Genomic DNA, 17368 nt, shown 5'->3' with positions numbered 1-17368 from the left:
TCAACGTAATTCTTTCACGTGACACACCATCCAATGATGGTGAACAAATGTGCCAAATGATTTCAAAAATCTCACAATGAACGACAGTTATGGCCCAGAAATTTACTCATTTATGGCCATTTTTTACCTTTGAGCTCAAAGTGTCACGTTGACCTTGGAGATATCGACCTAATTCTTTCGCGCCACACACTGTCCAATGATGGTGAACCAGGGTTGGCACTAATCGACCGCCCCCGGTTTTAACCAGCGTTTTTTACCGGTTAAACCCGCCCCGGACAATACTCCTGAAGTGGTCATTACTGGTCGATTGAACTTTACCCCCAATTTTAATTAATTATCCATGCCTTATTAAACTATGTTGATAATGTAAATTAAACAGACATGTTGCCAATAATGTCTTAAGCTATTAATACCCACTATTTTATACCTGTTCATGCAATTTGTAGGTCAATCTATCGAAATTTTGCAAATTAGTCCAAGTTGGTCGATTGGATTTTTCTGGTCGATTGAACTTTTTTTCAATTCTAATGAATTATGAATGCTCAGATAATTCTGTGCTTGATTCAACAAGAACCTGTCAATTACTGTGTACGAGTTGTTCCTCATGCACCACTGTCCCCACAGTCTTCTCAGTAACACCTATACAGGATGGGGCAGCCAAAACTGATAATAGGGCCTTAAATGGCACCTTTTTGACACGACCCTTACTTATCATGTTATCTTGCCTAGATTTCTTTAAATAATTTTTAAACAAAAAAGTGAAAAATTCTTATATTTTCCATTGATATAAAAATAAAAAACATAATAAGAAATAATTAATAAAAGAAAACAATAATTGAAGAGTCTAGAGTAGACCCACAATTTGAAAACATTTTTGTTGTCAAAATCAAGAACTTTGATCATTTGAATACCAATTGAATTTTTAATATGAAAGGAAAAAAAACCGCTCATAATACAGAAAGGAGACAACTTAGAAGTTACTATTAAATTAATAGCAAGTAATCTTTTGTGCGAGTGATCTGAAATAGCCTAAGGGCAGATTTGCTTCATTGTCAATATCAGAGACATAAAACTGCATGGATTTTATTACCAATTAAGGCTTAGGGGCCAGATTTATGACCTTAGAAAACACACGAGTTTTGTTTGTCCATCTGCTTATCAAATATCAATAGACAAGTGAAATACTATGGTAACTACAATAGTAATAATACTTCAGTAACAGATGTGATACACCGAGATAAAAATATTGCAAGAGTCCTTATATATTTGAGGCCATTTCCATAAATAATAAAGATTTAATTTTATACAACTTTAAAGATTTTTTTACAATAAATGACTCAAAGTTTATGAATTACAGAATAATTATTGATTTAATATAAAATAGCTACTTTGTGATGTTTACATACTACAATTTTCAATTGACCAGTAATGACCGGTTTTTACCGGGTATTGACCGCCGGCCCGGTCAATACTCAATTGACCGGTCAATATGCCAACCCTGTGGTGAACAAATGTGCCAAATGATATTAAAATCTCACAATGAACGACATGGTTATTGCCTGGACAAGCTCATGTATGGCCATTTTTTACCTTTGAACTCAGTTTGACCTTGGAGATGGATGTTATTTTTTCGGCGACACACCATCGAATGATGCTGAACAAATCTGCCAAATGACAGTATTCTTTCGCATGACGCTCCGCCCAATGATGGTGAACAATTGTGCCGATTGATTTTTCAATCGCACAATGAACAACTTAGTTTTGGCCCAGACAAGCTTTCGGGACAGACCGAAAAAGTGACTCCTATATAGCCCCCATTACCATTGGTAATAGGGGTATAATTAAAATGATTTCTAAAGAAGACATTTGTTTGACTAATAGTTTATTGTTTCTCTTTGCATAAAAAGTAACTTGGTCAAGTAAGCAGCAAGGAGAATTTCTACTCCTGGAGAACGAGCCCAACACTGTGTATGATATAATGTGCAACTAGTCACAAGACTCTGTGTGTCACAACTAGTTTCAATTTTATTTTCTAATGGACTATAAGCACGTTGATTGGTAAAGGGTTAAGTAATGAACAGTTCTGTTTTACAAGTTATTTTTTTTTTCTATTTGGAGAACAAGTCACAGACTGGGACCCAGTGTGTGTATGGGTCTAGTAGACTTTCTGCTCCTGCCTCTGCCCCTCGGGTCGCCTGTGCTGCTTGGCCAGATAGTCTGTGAACTCCTGGTAGGGAGACTTGGTGAACGCTGTCTCCTTCCACAGGTCAGGGGTCAGGTACGAGTACGTCTGGGAAATGGCTGCAAATGTGGCCTTGGCTGGAAAACACAAGTAAATATTAAGTAACACACAAGTATCGATCCAGTACAGAACTAGTGTATAACACTTACAATTCCAAGTCTGGGCAATGGTCAAAAACATGGCATTAGCAAGAAAACACAAGCATGTTGAAATCTTAAATAATGTTCGAGATATAGCCCTAAGAAGTTTGTGACAGATGGCCAATTAAACATCCCTCTGCCTTTGGCAGGGGACAATATAGTGTGTTGATATTCCTCGATTCACAAGGAGGAATAGACATTAATATATGCACAGATTCCACACCAAGTCTACATTACAATATAGAACTGGCTGGATAGAATGTGCAGGTAGCTAGTTACCAGAGATACTAGAAATGTGTAAATAACTGAGGCTCCAAAAAAAGGTTTTGACACTTAAAATCTACTTTTAATTTTTCAGTAGACAAAAAGGCCTTAAAGCATCAAAAATGGGGCAAACAAAACAAAAATACATGTGATAGCCAATCGCATAGCTTACGACCTTTAACAACAAGCAAATTTGTTGAATTGATATCCCAGGCCATATAAAATTTGTTTATTGATGTATTTAGATCGATGAACAAGGCAATGTGTTGCTATTCCTCAATTTACAAAGGAGGAATAGACATTACTATATGCACAGATTCCACACCAAGTCTACATTACAGTATAGAACTGGCTGGATAGAATGTGCAGGTATCTATAGTTACAAGAGAAACTAGAAATGTGTCAGGGAACTCAGGCTCCCAAAACGTTTGACAATGACAAATCCACAAAATATTCTATAGTAGACAAAAAGCGTTAATGCAGCCATAGATTGGGCAAACAACACAAAATATATGTGATAGCCAATCACATAGCACACAATCTTAAACAACAAGCACATTTGTTGAATTGATATCCCCGGCCGAATTACATTGGTTAATTGATGGATGCAGATGGATGAACAGGGCAATGTAAATAACAAAGTGTGCGATTATTTTTGAAATGCATTGCAATCTTCCTCATTGAAATCTATACACCAATGAAGTTTCATTTTGAAAGCGTGTATCATATCTGAAATATAGCCCTGAAAAGTTTGTGTCAGGCAGATGTACGCAAAGTCCATATCCCTTCCCCTTTGGAAGGGGATAAGAGTGTGTTGCTATTCTTCAATTCACAAAAAAGAATAGACATTACTATATGCACAGATTCCACACCAAGTCTACATTACAATATAGACCAGGCTGGATAGAATGTGCAGTTAGTTTTGGTTACAATAGAAACTTGAAATGTGTCAGAGAACCGAGGCTCCCTAAATGTTTTTACACTGACAAATCCACAAAATATTTTGTTTTTGATTTTTTCAAACCTTTAATTATAGTTAACCTTATCCAGTGTAGACAATAGAACAATATTGTACAATTAAATTATTTGCTGCCTTGAATTTGTTGTAAAAACAGTAAAATATGTTAATTGATTATTTAAGACTTTCCTTATTTGCCCAAAAATGCAGCGTTTTGAGCAATTTTTTCCCCTCAAAAATGCCAGACCCTTTCTCCAAAATCAGGTAAAAAAAACTGCACTTATCACACATGCTCAGAATATTTTGTAAAATTTTAATAATATGTTATCAAAATAGTCGTAATTTACCAGTTGACTTCTTTGAAATATAAGAAACACTATTTACATGCCATTATTTTTCCCAATTGAGCAAGTTTTGCGATTATTTTTTCCCACAAATGGGGTTTTTCACGATGCGAAATTCCCCCAATGCCAGTGTGGCGTTTTCCCAAAATGGAGCGGAAAAGGCACTTTTTCGCATCAAGCACGCAACTAAATAAATCAAGCCGTTTGTTTTCTCAAATTATACACCAATATATTTTTTTTTATTGAAGAGTTGCAGCTTCATCTCTTTTGTAAACACTTTGGAATAAAGAGAATATAAACAAGGGACAAAATTGTCACAAAACCAGGTTTTCATTGTGAAAAAAAATCTGATAAAGGGAGAAAACTCAAACTGAACTTTTGAAATGAACAAACAAAATTAACCCCCTTTGTAAGTTTGTTTTAAAAAAAATCTATTTTTAGTCGTGGCGACCTTGACATTGGAGATATTGACGTGATTCTTTCGTGTGACACACCGTCCCATGATGGTGAACAAATGTGCCAAATGATTTTAAAATCTCACAATGAATGACATAGTTATGGCCAGGACAAGCTCATTTATGGCCATTTTTGACCTTGGAACTCAAAGTGTGACCTTGACCTTGGAGATATCGATGTAATGATTTCGCGCGACACACCGTCCAATGATGGTGAACAAATGTGCCAAATGATTTTAAAATCTGACAATAAACGACATAGTTATGGCCCAGACAAGCTTGTTCCGCCCGCCCGCATTCGCCAATCTAATAACCAGTTTTTTCCTTCGGAAAACCTGGTTAATAAAAGACTGAAATGAAAGTAGGGATACTGCCGTAACTTACCGAAGTTGCCAAGCGTTGCTGTGCAGCCTCTAGCAGCTGTGTAGCAGTCCTCGATACCGGCCATGTGAAGCAGCTTCTTCGGTACTTCAGCACTAACGATGCCGGTACCACGGGGAGCTGGGATCAGACGCACCAGGACGCTACCACACTTTCCTGTCACCTGCAAACATGCAAGAACAAATTTCAAGTAATGCAAAAATTTGACTTGTCTATGGCATTTGATTAAATTGATATATATTCAAGTCATTAGATTTTTTTGTAAGATTTTTTTTTATTTAAGTCTGCCTACATAAGGATACGAGGCAGTAACAATTATACATGCCATAAATCTTCAGGTCAAAATTAAAAAAAATCCAATATGATTTGTCTTGAAAATATTCCTCAAGACTGCATAAAATAAAACAATACACATTCGTCTTCCATTTTATAATGCACAATAAACACTACTTCAGGATTGTGATTGAGAAGTTGGAGGGGAGAAAAATTATGTAAACTCATTTCGGACATCTCGTGCAAAAAACAGTGAAAAACACAGAAAAAATTAAAATTTAAAGTTTGAGAAATATCAAACACAAAATAAATTTAAAGGATGAAATCACACAAGTACGCAAGAGCAGAATATTGCCTGCCTTTTCCACATTACAACACTTTTGGTGAGGTCTGATGCTTAAAAAAAGGCCTGTTCCTTACCTTGCATGGCACAGTGTGTGGCGTGCCGATCTTGTTACCCCAGTAACCACGTCTGACAGGGATCACGGAGAGCTTGGCCAGGATGATGGCTCCACGGATGGCTGTGGCCACTTCCTTGGAGCACTTCACTCCCAGACCTATGTGACCATTGTGGTCACCAACAGCCACAAAAGCCTGAAAAAAATAATTCAAATCTCATGTATTCTTCTGTTACTGCATGTCCAAGGCATTATTTCTATTTCAAACTACAGTGAAATCACTTGAATTTGAGAGGTACACATTATGGGTTATATTTCAATCACTGACATCTTTGCACCTTAATTCGTTCAGTAAATTTTGAAACATAATTGGACCAAAATACATTTGTTTAAGTTAATGTTTTGTGCTAACAATGTTGTTTGACTAGTATTTATTCAATTTAAATTGAATCCATGTGATCATACAAAATACACTTCAGTACACATAATATAATCAGCAAGGGCTGTTTGTAAAATATGCATGCCCCCCATATGGGCTGTCCGTTGTAGTGGCAGCCATTGTGTGAATACGATTTTTGTCACTGTGACCTTGACCTTTGACCTAGTGACTTGAAAATCAATAGGGGTCATCTGCGGGTCACGATCAATGTACCTATGAAATGTCAATTATCCTAGGCAAAAGCGTTCTTGAGTTATCATCCGAAAATCATTTTACTATTTCTGGTCACCGTGACCTTGACCTTGTGACCTCAAAATCAATAGGGATAATCTGCAAGTCATGATCAATCTACCTATGAAGTTTCATGATCAATGGCCTATGCGTTCTTGAGTTATCATCCGAAAACCATTTTACTATTTTGGGTCACCGTGACCTTGACCTTCGACCTAGTGACCTCAAAATCAATAGGGGTCATCTGCGAGTCATGATCAATCTACCCATTAAGTTTCATGATCCTAGGTGTATGCGTTCTTGAGTTATCATCCGGAAACCATTTTACTATTTCGGGTCACCGTGACCTTGACCTTTGACCTAGTGACCTCAAAATCAATAGGGGTCATCTGCAAGTCATGATCAATCTACCCATTAAGTTTCATGATCCTAGGCGTATGCGTTCTTGAGTTATCATTCAAAAACCATTTTACTATTTCTGGTCACCGTGACCTTGACCTTTGACCTAGTGACCTCAAAATCAATAGGGGTCATCTGCAAGTCATGATCAGTGTACCTATGAAGTTTCATGATCTTAGGCCCAAGCGTTCTTGAGTAATTGTCTGACAACCACCTGGTGGACGGACAGACTGACCGACCGACAGACCGACATGAGCAAAGCAATATACCCCCTCTTCTTCGAAGGGGGGCATAATAATTGTTATTCTAACACGGCACGCGACTTGTTTTCTATAGACAAAGAAGGAAATCAAGTGTGGGTTATTCTGCAATAACTTATGGGCGGAGCTTAATGCATCGAAAATAGTTCCGAATAAATTTAGAAAATATTGCAGTAAAATGCACGTGCTAAAACCCGCTCTAAAAGAAATGTAATAAATGTAGCATGTATATAAAAATAATGAAACAACAAATTGTGTATTTGGTGGCATAACCACATCTACAAAGAATGTTATTTGTTAGGAAACGTAATTCAGAAAACATTTATAGCATGTCAGCTTTTCAGTAGCATCAATACACGTGACGTCATTAAGTTTCTACGATTGTTGTTTTCAATGAAATTGACGTCATTTGCAAAATATTTATGAATGAAAATGACATCATATGTTTGTAGAATTCAATGACGTCAATTAATAGTGAACTTAGTACTAAGAAGGGCGGGGTATTGAAAAATATAGTTCACGTCCTAAAGTTTGAAACAAATCAATCAGAATCGTGTTAGAATCGAAATAATATTTTTATATGATGGTTTGTTGTCGAATAACCCACAGTAAGTTGTATAGATGCGTGTTATCAAATCACTCGTGCTTCGCACTCGTGATTTAATTCCTTCGCATCTATACTCCTTACTGTGAGTTATTCGACAACAAACCATGATTGAAAAATATTATTTCTTAAGTAAATGACTGAGCCAAGGATAATGTTACCAACAGTGCCTTCCGCAGATTTTTTGTTAAGCGCCCTATGGCTGATAGGGGTGGTTTGGTAAGGGTGTCCCCTCCCGACGTTGATTTATTTTTAATTTAACTTGTCAATTCACGTTCTGTGGTGCGTTATAACTCAAAGAAAAACAGCGTCAAAAGACGTCATTTGGTGCGATATGACTTTTCAAGAAAATGCCCCAGTCATTTACAATATATTATATATAATTTTTTACACTGCTTAATTGTTTTAAAACTTTAAAAAATATCCCGCACAGATAGTAAAATCCCGACACGATCGATTCCCCAATACATCCGTTTCAACCCACTCTATTACTGTATACTTACTACTTTTCAAAGTTTTGTTTATTACACGATAATCTGTTTTTATAAATCACTTTCTGGTAACCATTTATGATAAAAGCTCTCAATTCTTTCTTTAACACAAACCTTGCCATTTGTCTATAGTATCAAATAAATTTTAAGTGACTATTTATAGATATGATGAAATATTGCCTCTGAACATGCGTCATTCCCCCGACGTGTTGTGTGCTTGTTAAAACGCTCAATACACACACGCGATGTCAAAATGCAAATGACGCGACGTTGTACATGCTGCATAATTTTTGCGCTCTTTTTAATTGAGAAAAAGATTCGACACAAAATAAATTTGCACTGCTAATTTGCAGCAAGAATATTTTAACATTGCGGTATTATTTACATTTGGAAGTGTGTTTCCGATTAAAAACGCGTTAACATTGATTTGTGTTTCGATTACAAATTTAATTATTCCCATTTGAGATTTCAACAAATATTAACAGTTGCGTTTATGAATTCAACGATAATTTGTTTTAACACTTTACAAGTCAAATTAATTTTTTGACGTAATTATGCATGAAATTCACGTTGTCCACGAGGATTATACGGCCGGTTGCCATCATCAGTCTTCTAAGTATGTATTATCGGATGAAACATTTACATTGTTAAAGCGCATTACGTGTTGAATAAATGTCAGAAAAACGAGGTGAATCAGTTCTATAAATGGACATGATGAAATATACACAGGGCCCTCAATCTATCCAATCTGCCGCCGAATTATACTTTTTTCCCCTTTCTATTTTCTAATAGAAAGATGTGTCTCATGATTAGTATATCTCAATTCTATTTCAATTTAATCTTTTCAAACATACTAAATTATGAAAAATGCAATGAATATAGTGCAAATATGTACAAATGAAATAATGAGAGAGTAAGTAAAAAATTCCCCCAAAAAGGGAAACGCCGCGAAAATTCCCCCTCCTAAGGGCTGCGGACCCCTTCCCCCAAAGTAGTGTGAGGGCCCTGATACATGTACTGGAATTAAATTGTTATCGCATAATTGTAACTGGGAGTTATTTGCACAACTTACTCGCTATAAGTAATTAATTGTTTACCACTTGCAATTTATTTCTCGTATTAATTATGAGTCATAGGTAATACTTGTTTACAATCAAAAGGTGTGATGATGATGCCCGAAACCGTATTTAATGTACTGTACTAGTGACCGGCTTTATATTACGTAAATGGTAGAACTTCTTGCTTATCAAGCTGCAATAAACTCTTACTTCGTGCCCGACATCAATAAAAAATAATGGTCGATAGTTAACCCCGCCCTCATAAGCATTTGCATAACCGATTGGACGATGAACATCACAGTTTGACGACTGGAAAGTTACCAGATTCATCCTTGTCAGCATTTAAATGACTGTGTAATGTGGCTAGAATAATCGATACGTGCATCATGCTATTCTCTTATTAGTGGATTATCCATTACCCAGAGCTCTAGATAAGGATTTGTGAAATTAGTACTGGTACTGCCACTGACAGAAAGAAAAGGAGTAATGCTGAAAATCAATTAGTACCTGAACTACCATATCCAAAAATACAGGTAGTACTGTTCTACCTGTGTTCTTGGATATTGAAGGGTGTATAACTGACTTTTCAGAAACATTTGCAACAATTATAATAAACATATTTAGCTTCTTTAATTATGATGCAAATACAAAACACATTAAAACTCATAACTAAATACTATTTCTTCATTTTTATTGACAAAAAACTCAAGCCAACACGTAAACTAAGTAATAGAACACTAATATCATTGTCAGAAAAGCTTAAACAAACTCTTCAACTGTCTGTAATACAGTCAATCTGATATTAACATGTTTTAGCCTTTTTCCTAGGTTTATATGCTTCACAAAGTTTTTTCTTTCTCCTTTTCTTGTCACTTAACCATTTTTTCACTGCTGGCACTGGATCAAACTGCTGCAGCTGTGGTCCAAGCATACTGATTTTAAGAAGAACATCAAGTTTATCTGTACTTAAAGAAGCTCTGTATTTAACCTTAAGTCTATTCTGGGCACTAAAAGTACGTTCGCATTCTACGCTAGACACTGCCATAACAAGTGCAATAGATGCTAAAATAGCAAAATTTGGCATTAACATTCTATGATGGAGGATAATTTTCTTACAAAGTTTCTGTGTACTATAAGACCTATATGCCCCTTCAATCATTCCTTCCAGTCTGGGCCACTCACTTTTAAGTTTTTCAGGATTGAGAAGAGGGGGGATGACTCTTCTATCTTCAACTAAGTTGTTGATGTCACATTCAATCACAACTACCTCCTTTTCATACCCATAAAATTGACCTAGACTTTCTACAGCATTTGCCCTTTCATCACATGGAGTACAGTTAACAGTGCTTGGTTCCAATACGTTTGATAAGTCTGTAAAAATGTCACCATCTTCCTTTCTCAACCTACCTCTTATGTTTTTTTAAGTCTGTCAATGTAACACCCCTTCAACCTTTCAAATTCATCAGGCATAGTCACCTTGTACATTAACTCATCGTTGTTGTTATACTTAGCAACGCCATTCTCTACCTGAATTCTTGCTTTCATATCTGTAACACAAGATCCATCAGCTGATGAAAGCTTATCTAGTTTATTTACAGTTCCGTCTATTTGTGCCTGTACCTCAGAGAAAACTAACGTGGCTTTCTGAAATTCACAACTTAGAATGGCTAATTCTGAATGTATGTCAAGCATTAAGGCAGTTACCATGGCAGTTTTATAATTACTAAAGTACTTATACAAGCCTTTTGCAACAGGATTTTTCTCAGCGGCAAATTTACTTAATGTTGCAAGAACAGCCCCATAACATTCAAAAACCGCCTTTACAGCATTTCTAAGACCCAGCCATCTGATTGCATGTGGTTCTTTGACTGTCAAATTAGGTTCCTTTAAAACTTCCTGGATATCATGCAGGGCTTCAGTCCTATTAGAAGAATTACTCATAAACACGTACAGGTCATTGAATTTTGTCTTAAACTTTGTAAGGTAATCATCTTTGTTCATGGGAGTCAACACAAGCTAAATTCAACCTGTGAGCAACACAGTGAGTACATGTGGCAAAAGGTGAGTACTTAGATTTTAACTGAATTCCAACTCCAGTTTTCCTGCCAGTCATCACCGCAGCCCCATCAGTGGCGAGACTGGAACACTTGGATAGACAAATGCCTAATTTATCAAACTGTTCTACAATACAGTTAACAATTGTATGACTTTTACCATCTTTCAACTTAGCATTCAATAAAAACTTACTGACTGCCTCTCCATTTTTTTCATATCTAATACATATAGAAAGATGTTTTTCAACACTAACGTCTGTGCTCTCATCTATCATAATTGCATATGTTGGCGAAGAATTTATTTCTGAAACAAGATTATTAACCAGGTTTTCCGAAGGAAAAAACTGGTTATTAGATTGACGAATGCGGGCGGGCTGGCTGGCTGGCTGAACAAGCTTGTCCGGGCCATAACTATGTCGTTCATTGTCAGATTTTAAAATCATTTGGCACATTTGTTCACCATCATTGGACGGTGTGTCGCGCGAAATAATTACGTCGATATCTCCAAGGTCAAGGTCACACTTTGAGTTCAAAGGTCAAAAATGGCCATAAATGAGCTTGTCCTGGCCATAACTATGTCATTCATTGTGAGATTTTAAAATCATTTGGCACATTTGTTCACCATCATGGGACGGTGTGTCGCACAAAAGAATCACGTCAATATCTCCAATGTCAAGGTCGCCACGCCTAAAAATAGATTTAAAAAAAAAAAAAAAAACTTACAAAGGGGGTTAATTTTGTTTGTTCATTTCAAAAGTTCAGTTTGAGTTTTCTCCCTTTATCACAGTTTTTTCACAATGAAAACCTGGTTTTGTGACAATTTTGTCCCTTGTTTGTTAGTATTTTACTGATTGATTTAAGAATGTCATCTACAGTAACCCAACTTAAATTTTGATAATGAAGATCAAGACCATTCTGCTTCTGCAAAGCTAATAAACTGTTCACTTTCTCAGTTGGGAGTTCCTCTTTCGCCACTGTGTACACGGTATTAAATAAGATTCTATCTTCTTTGGACACAGATGTAGATGGCATTTCACTATCGGACTCGGACACATCATTTTCTATGCTGCCATTTTGCTGAATCTGTTTTTTGTGTATATATTCACAGGCAATGTTGTGCTCATTGCAGCTACCATGTTTTTTCACAGTTGATATCTGTATGTCACCAGAACCTAAAAGTAAATTTTATGAAACAATATTTTTTCATGACAACAAAAAATATAAAAGAATATTGATAGATTTTGTTTTCATTTTATTTGGACATTCTTCATAAAAGTACATGTTGACAACATATACTTTTTAATTTATGAAGAATTTGCACAAACAATTATATTACAAGTGAGGTCTATCTATTATCTTGTTAGAGAAAATTATAAAATCTTAACCCTTTCAGTGCTGGAACCGAATTTTGAAGGCCTTTGCAAACAGTTTGGATCCAGATGAGACGCCACAGAACGTGGAGTCTCATCAGGATCCAAACTGTTTGCTATTCTGAAAGTATTCTTTGAAAAAATTGAAGAAAATGCGAATTTAAGAAATTCAGCAGACGGCATTTTAGCAGACCACACATTTCCCAGCATGCAAAGGGTTAAAATCGGATCCTTTGGGAACATAGAAAACAACAAAGCAATAAAGGTATTGAATCATGAAAATTCAATTGAATTGTTAATTGATAGCCTGATGAGTGGTAATGGAAAGTGCAATGTCACTGGCATCCCGTAGAACCAGGTCTATAGCACCTGACAAGTGCTAAGCAACCTTTACGTCTTACACAGTTTCATGAGCATTTAATTACAATTAGCTGCTGTTTTCACAAGTTAATATATCATTTGCAAAGTGGATCCTATGGGGTACAAAATGCTAACCAAAAATATGTTGCTTCCTTGAGCAAAAAATAATATCAACTTGCCAATAGAGAATCACATGCCAAAAAACGTTAAATATTTCCATTAGAATTTTGTCCTTTTGGCTTTTGTGTATATATGTAAAGATGTAAAAATAATGCTACTATATCATTGTTCCATATTATTATTTTGCCGCAGTACTGTACACTTCTGATTTTTTGGCAAAAATGACCAATGAAAGTATGACAATGAAAAAATGTCATATGATTAAAAAAAACTACAAAATAAACAGCTTATAAAGCTGTCATTTAACCATATTTCAATTTAAAAAAGGTTTCATTGAAATTAAACATAAAGATTAAAGGATCACTGTTTACATCATTATCTCCCCTAACAGATCAACAGTTGGAGCATCTTTTCACAATTTGCAAATAAAATACATTTATCAAAGGGACACATTATGCAAAAATTGTTTTTATTTGATTATACTTTTTCATGAAATACTCGATATTGGCGAGTTGACTGTACCTATTAAAAAGTACACTACTTTTTGTTTATGAAAAGTCTGTATAATACAAACCTTCATAGGCCCACACTGTGCTCAATTTACAAGGCTTGGCAGCACTGCGGCAAATATTACAATCTAGCCGTAAAACGCCTTCAATTTTTTCTGTTACGAGCCAATCATATTTTGTTTTCCAATCCTCAACAGTTTTGGTTCGGATACGGTTCCCATCATGCTTTCTTCCTTTTTTTACCACCGATGCAATTAAATTGTCCAATATCGGGGCGACAATGTCATTTTTTGAGCTAACACATTGGTTTTCATGATGGTTAGACGACCTTATGTAGCCTAATAAGGTGTTTTTTTTAACAGAAAGCGGCTTAGCTGGCCTCCCCTTGCGCATAGCCATATTGTTTTTGACGGGTTTACGAGTATCGAAAATGACGCGACGGAATAGACAAACATATTAAAGCCCAGTCTCAAACTTTTCGGTAATTTTAATTAACGAAAAGCGCCGTTAGGTTACAGACCAACCAATCTCGCCGCGCTGACGCGGACGTATCGATACGGCCAATGTTTTTCATAAATGCGTAAAAGGGATATTGAAGTCGTAATTGTACGGCCAGTTTATAAAAATAAATGCGTAATCCTTCATTAAAAAGCCGTATTTACGGCTGTACGGCCCTTATCTAGAGCTCTGATTACCCCAGGTGGTGTTTATGGCGATTACTTGTGAAATTAGGTACCAAGTGCTCTTTTAAAACAGGATATATTGATACACTGATAGAGAAACTTTGATTTTTTTGACAATCTCTACTTTCTTTTACTGAAAAATACACTGATCGGAAACTTTCAAGCGCCCCGGGGACTCTGATTTCGAAATTCAAGTGCCCCAGCGAGGGATCGTTAAATGGCCAATCTTATAAAATAATTATGTTACCTTGAACCTAGTTCTCTGACCAGCACGTGTCTGCTTCTGGACTGGCATGATCTTCAGGACTTCATCCTTCAGTACTGTGCCCAGGTAAAAGTCAATGATCTCAAACTCCTGAAAATGGGATGCCAATTCATTCCTTTTAAAAGGTAGAAAGGTAGAAAAAAAAAGATAATAATGATCCTTATTATAATTTATGAGCTTATATGAGCCAACGCTACGTAAAATATCTCAGATTGAATTTAATATTGGCCATATTGCACCCATAAGATTCACCTAACTATTTTGAAAGTATATGACTTAATAAGTTTTTTATTAACAAAGTGCATTCAAATGCCTATTGATTAACTACATACATAAACAAACGTCGCAGCCTGAGCTCCAGATATGGTTTTGTAAAATTCTTTAAGTTACTACCAGATTTTCAAAAAAAATCTTAACTCTGAAATTTTATTCTTAACGTTACTACTTAGTTTTGGAAAATAATTCTTAACTTTTCTAAATGACCTAAAAAATAATAATAATGGTTATTTTCATGCAAAAAATCAAAATAAACATACAAGCAACTTTATTTATACGAGTTCAACAGTGTCTATTCAGTATTATACAATTTTATTTTTCAAATATCTTCATATGCCCAAACTGTGCTTAGACTGCCTGCCTTCCATGAATTTTAACATATTTCACAATAAAAACGGGTCTTCCCTTCAATCTTTTCAACGATTAGCCACGGGAATTGTCCCTTCCACTCGTTCAATGTCTTTTGTTTGTTCAAGTTTGGACCTGTCGTGTCGCGTTTTTTTTAATAGCTTTTGCGACTGTGTCGGAAATTGAACATACAACATTGTATAAGATCTTTTCTATCATGTCTTTCTTAACATTCAACTTCGGCTCACTTTGCGTACAATATGTTAAAAGCATGTTTTTGCACGCTTTGCAGTTTTTTACGACGCTCTCTGGGCGCAGCCATTGTTTTTTGACAGATAGACTGTACACGCCGCTTTTATTGGAAAAAATGCGCTTTGTTAAACAAACCCTATAGCCATTTTATATAAGCACCAAAAAGATCTTTAATACGTGAAAAGAACTCAATAAAAATCGATACGAACCGATGTAAAAAATATTCGTAACTTGGTTTTGTAATTCCTAATGGTTCGACAAGATTTTAAAATAAATATGTAACAGACTTGAAAATAATTCGTAAGACCATCCTTAAAAATTCTTTTGTTTGGCATAACCCGACCGACCCACTATACTCGGCCCGACTGATTTTTTTTTGGTTACTTTCCAAAAAAAAATTTTTTTTTGCTCGCCGAAACTTATTGCCGCTAAATTTTTCCTTTCCGCTTTATATCCTTTCCGGTTATTTGAGTCATTTAATTGAATGCTCTTTCAAGGATATCTAGAATAGCAATGAACAAAATGCGCTCCGGTATTTATTTGAGTCGCCTATTTATTTGACATATGCATATACGATTAATTAGACTTTAAATACAATTAAACCACTCCTGTTTTTCTCGTATCCCTTTAATTAAAATACGCTGCTGTCGTTCAGGATAGTTTGGGATTAAAAAAACTAATTAATAAATTATCACCGTTCATTTCAATTCGGCAATTGGCAGAGATGTGTAATATTATCGCCATATAACTAATTATTAAATTGTCACTCTTTAATGCAGATCGGTAAATATTCGGTAGAAAGATAAAAAGTGATCAGTTTAGAAATATTTATTGACGGGTATTAGGGCTGCAACAATATACCGGTATATCGGTATATATTGCAATACGCAATCCGCATATTGTATTGCGATATGATTTTCATCATACCGGTACGAAAATTTTACAAAAATTCATCCACATTTCGTCCAGAAAAGCCATCCGAAATAATGATAAAAAGGTAAACAAAACAAAGCAGTGTAAATTATTTTTTACGTAAAAAAGCATTCTAAAAAGTGTATTATACGGAGTAGCGTTGTTACATGGGAGCATTCATTCGATGCTTTTGAACAGATTATCGTTGAATTAATTGCGCACAGCTGTAAATGTTTCATTCGATTCTGATTTGAGCATTATTTGTAATCCGAATTTCGGAAAAATTACTTAAGAAAATTTGCAAATGTTTGTGTTTCTTATTATTCTTGAGCACATTTATAGTAAATATTTACCAGAATTTGCTTTAAAATTGGAATTTATGGGATTATTGGGTAATTGGAAAGTTATAATTCTGGTACAAGTTAGCAATATATTGCGATATATTGCAATACGGGTTTTTGAACTGACAATATATTGCAATACGGTTTTTGGCGTATTGTTGCAGCACTAACGGGTATTGTCACGTTTTTGTTTCATTTGCTTATCTCTTTATACGACATCTGACCGGTCGCTATTTTGGAGGCAGACGGCGAAATTAAATGTGTATTCAAATTATTTAACATCTGCGCATGAATGACCCAATATTATCCGATAGCTCCACCCGTTCTCACGTTTTATTCGACAACGTCATGTCATGTGGAAGCAAGCTCAATGCTGATTGGCCAGCTACCATGTGCACTTCATTAACAATAAGGTCAAGCAATGTTTAATCGGGTACAGACCGGGTTTCGTTAACTAACACTTTCATTGAAACAAAGAGACAAATATAGAGTACCAGTCCGGATTAAAATGGCGGATGTTTTCAAGGAAATTTTACTAGATTTTCGCATTTTCGATTTTTCTTGAGCCAAATTCTCAATAGTTTCGCAAATGACTCAAATGGCGAACGACAGCGCGAGCATTGCGAACGTGTTATTATTGAAATAAATGCTCACTATTACAGGGCTTGCGCTGTCTTCGCCATTTGGGAAAGTATATAGCGAATTTGGCTTAAAAAAATATAATTTGCGAATATGCTTAAATCTCGTTAAATTTCATTAAAAACATCTGCCATTTTAATCCAGAGTGTTTTTTTAAAACTATTTTTTTCTTTGTTTCCATGAACAATTTGAAGAGCATATGGTAGCTGGCCAATCAACATTGAGTTCGCTATTGGGTAATATTGGGTCATTCATGCGCAGATATTAATGGAATAAACAGTTGATATTGTCGTCTGCCTACA

General features: G+C 35.5%; 1 protein-coding gene across 3 annotated transcripts in view; it reads right to left on the bottom strand.

The window, feature by feature from the left end:
* LOC127867392 (40S ribosomal protein S2) overlaps positions 1-17368 on the bottom strand; it is a 46675-nt gene that overhangs the window by 22514 nt on the left and 6793 nt on the right. The window contains exons 3-6 of one of the 3 annotated variants that reach the window (XM_052408517.1): positions 14281-14388; positions 5478-5651; positions 4788-4947; positions 1866-2319 (exon numbers count right to left, since the gene is read on the bottom strand). In XM_052408517.1, the coding sequence (XP_052264477.1) occupies positions 2156-2319; positions 4788-4947; positions 5478-5651; positions 14281-14388 (606 nt within the window). In that variant the 3' untranslated portion in view covers positions 1866-2155. Of the gene's footprint in view, positions 1-1865; positions 2320-4787; positions 4948-5477; positions 5652-14280; positions 14389-17368 lie in introns of those variants that run through there. The other 2 variants (XM_052408515.1, XM_052408516.1) reach the window with 2 other exon arrangements.

This window comes from Dreissena polymorpha, chromosome 2 (assembly GCF_020536995.1).
Source record: "Dreissena polymorpha isolate Duluth1 chromosome 2, UMN_Dpol_1.0, whole genome shotgun sequence".
NCBI lineage: Eukaryota > Metazoa > Mollusca > Bivalvia > Myida > Dreissenidae > Dreissena > Dreissena polymorpha.
The sequence above is the reverse complement of the archived record's forward strand: the minus strand, read 5'-3'. Positions and strand labels throughout refer to the sequence as shown.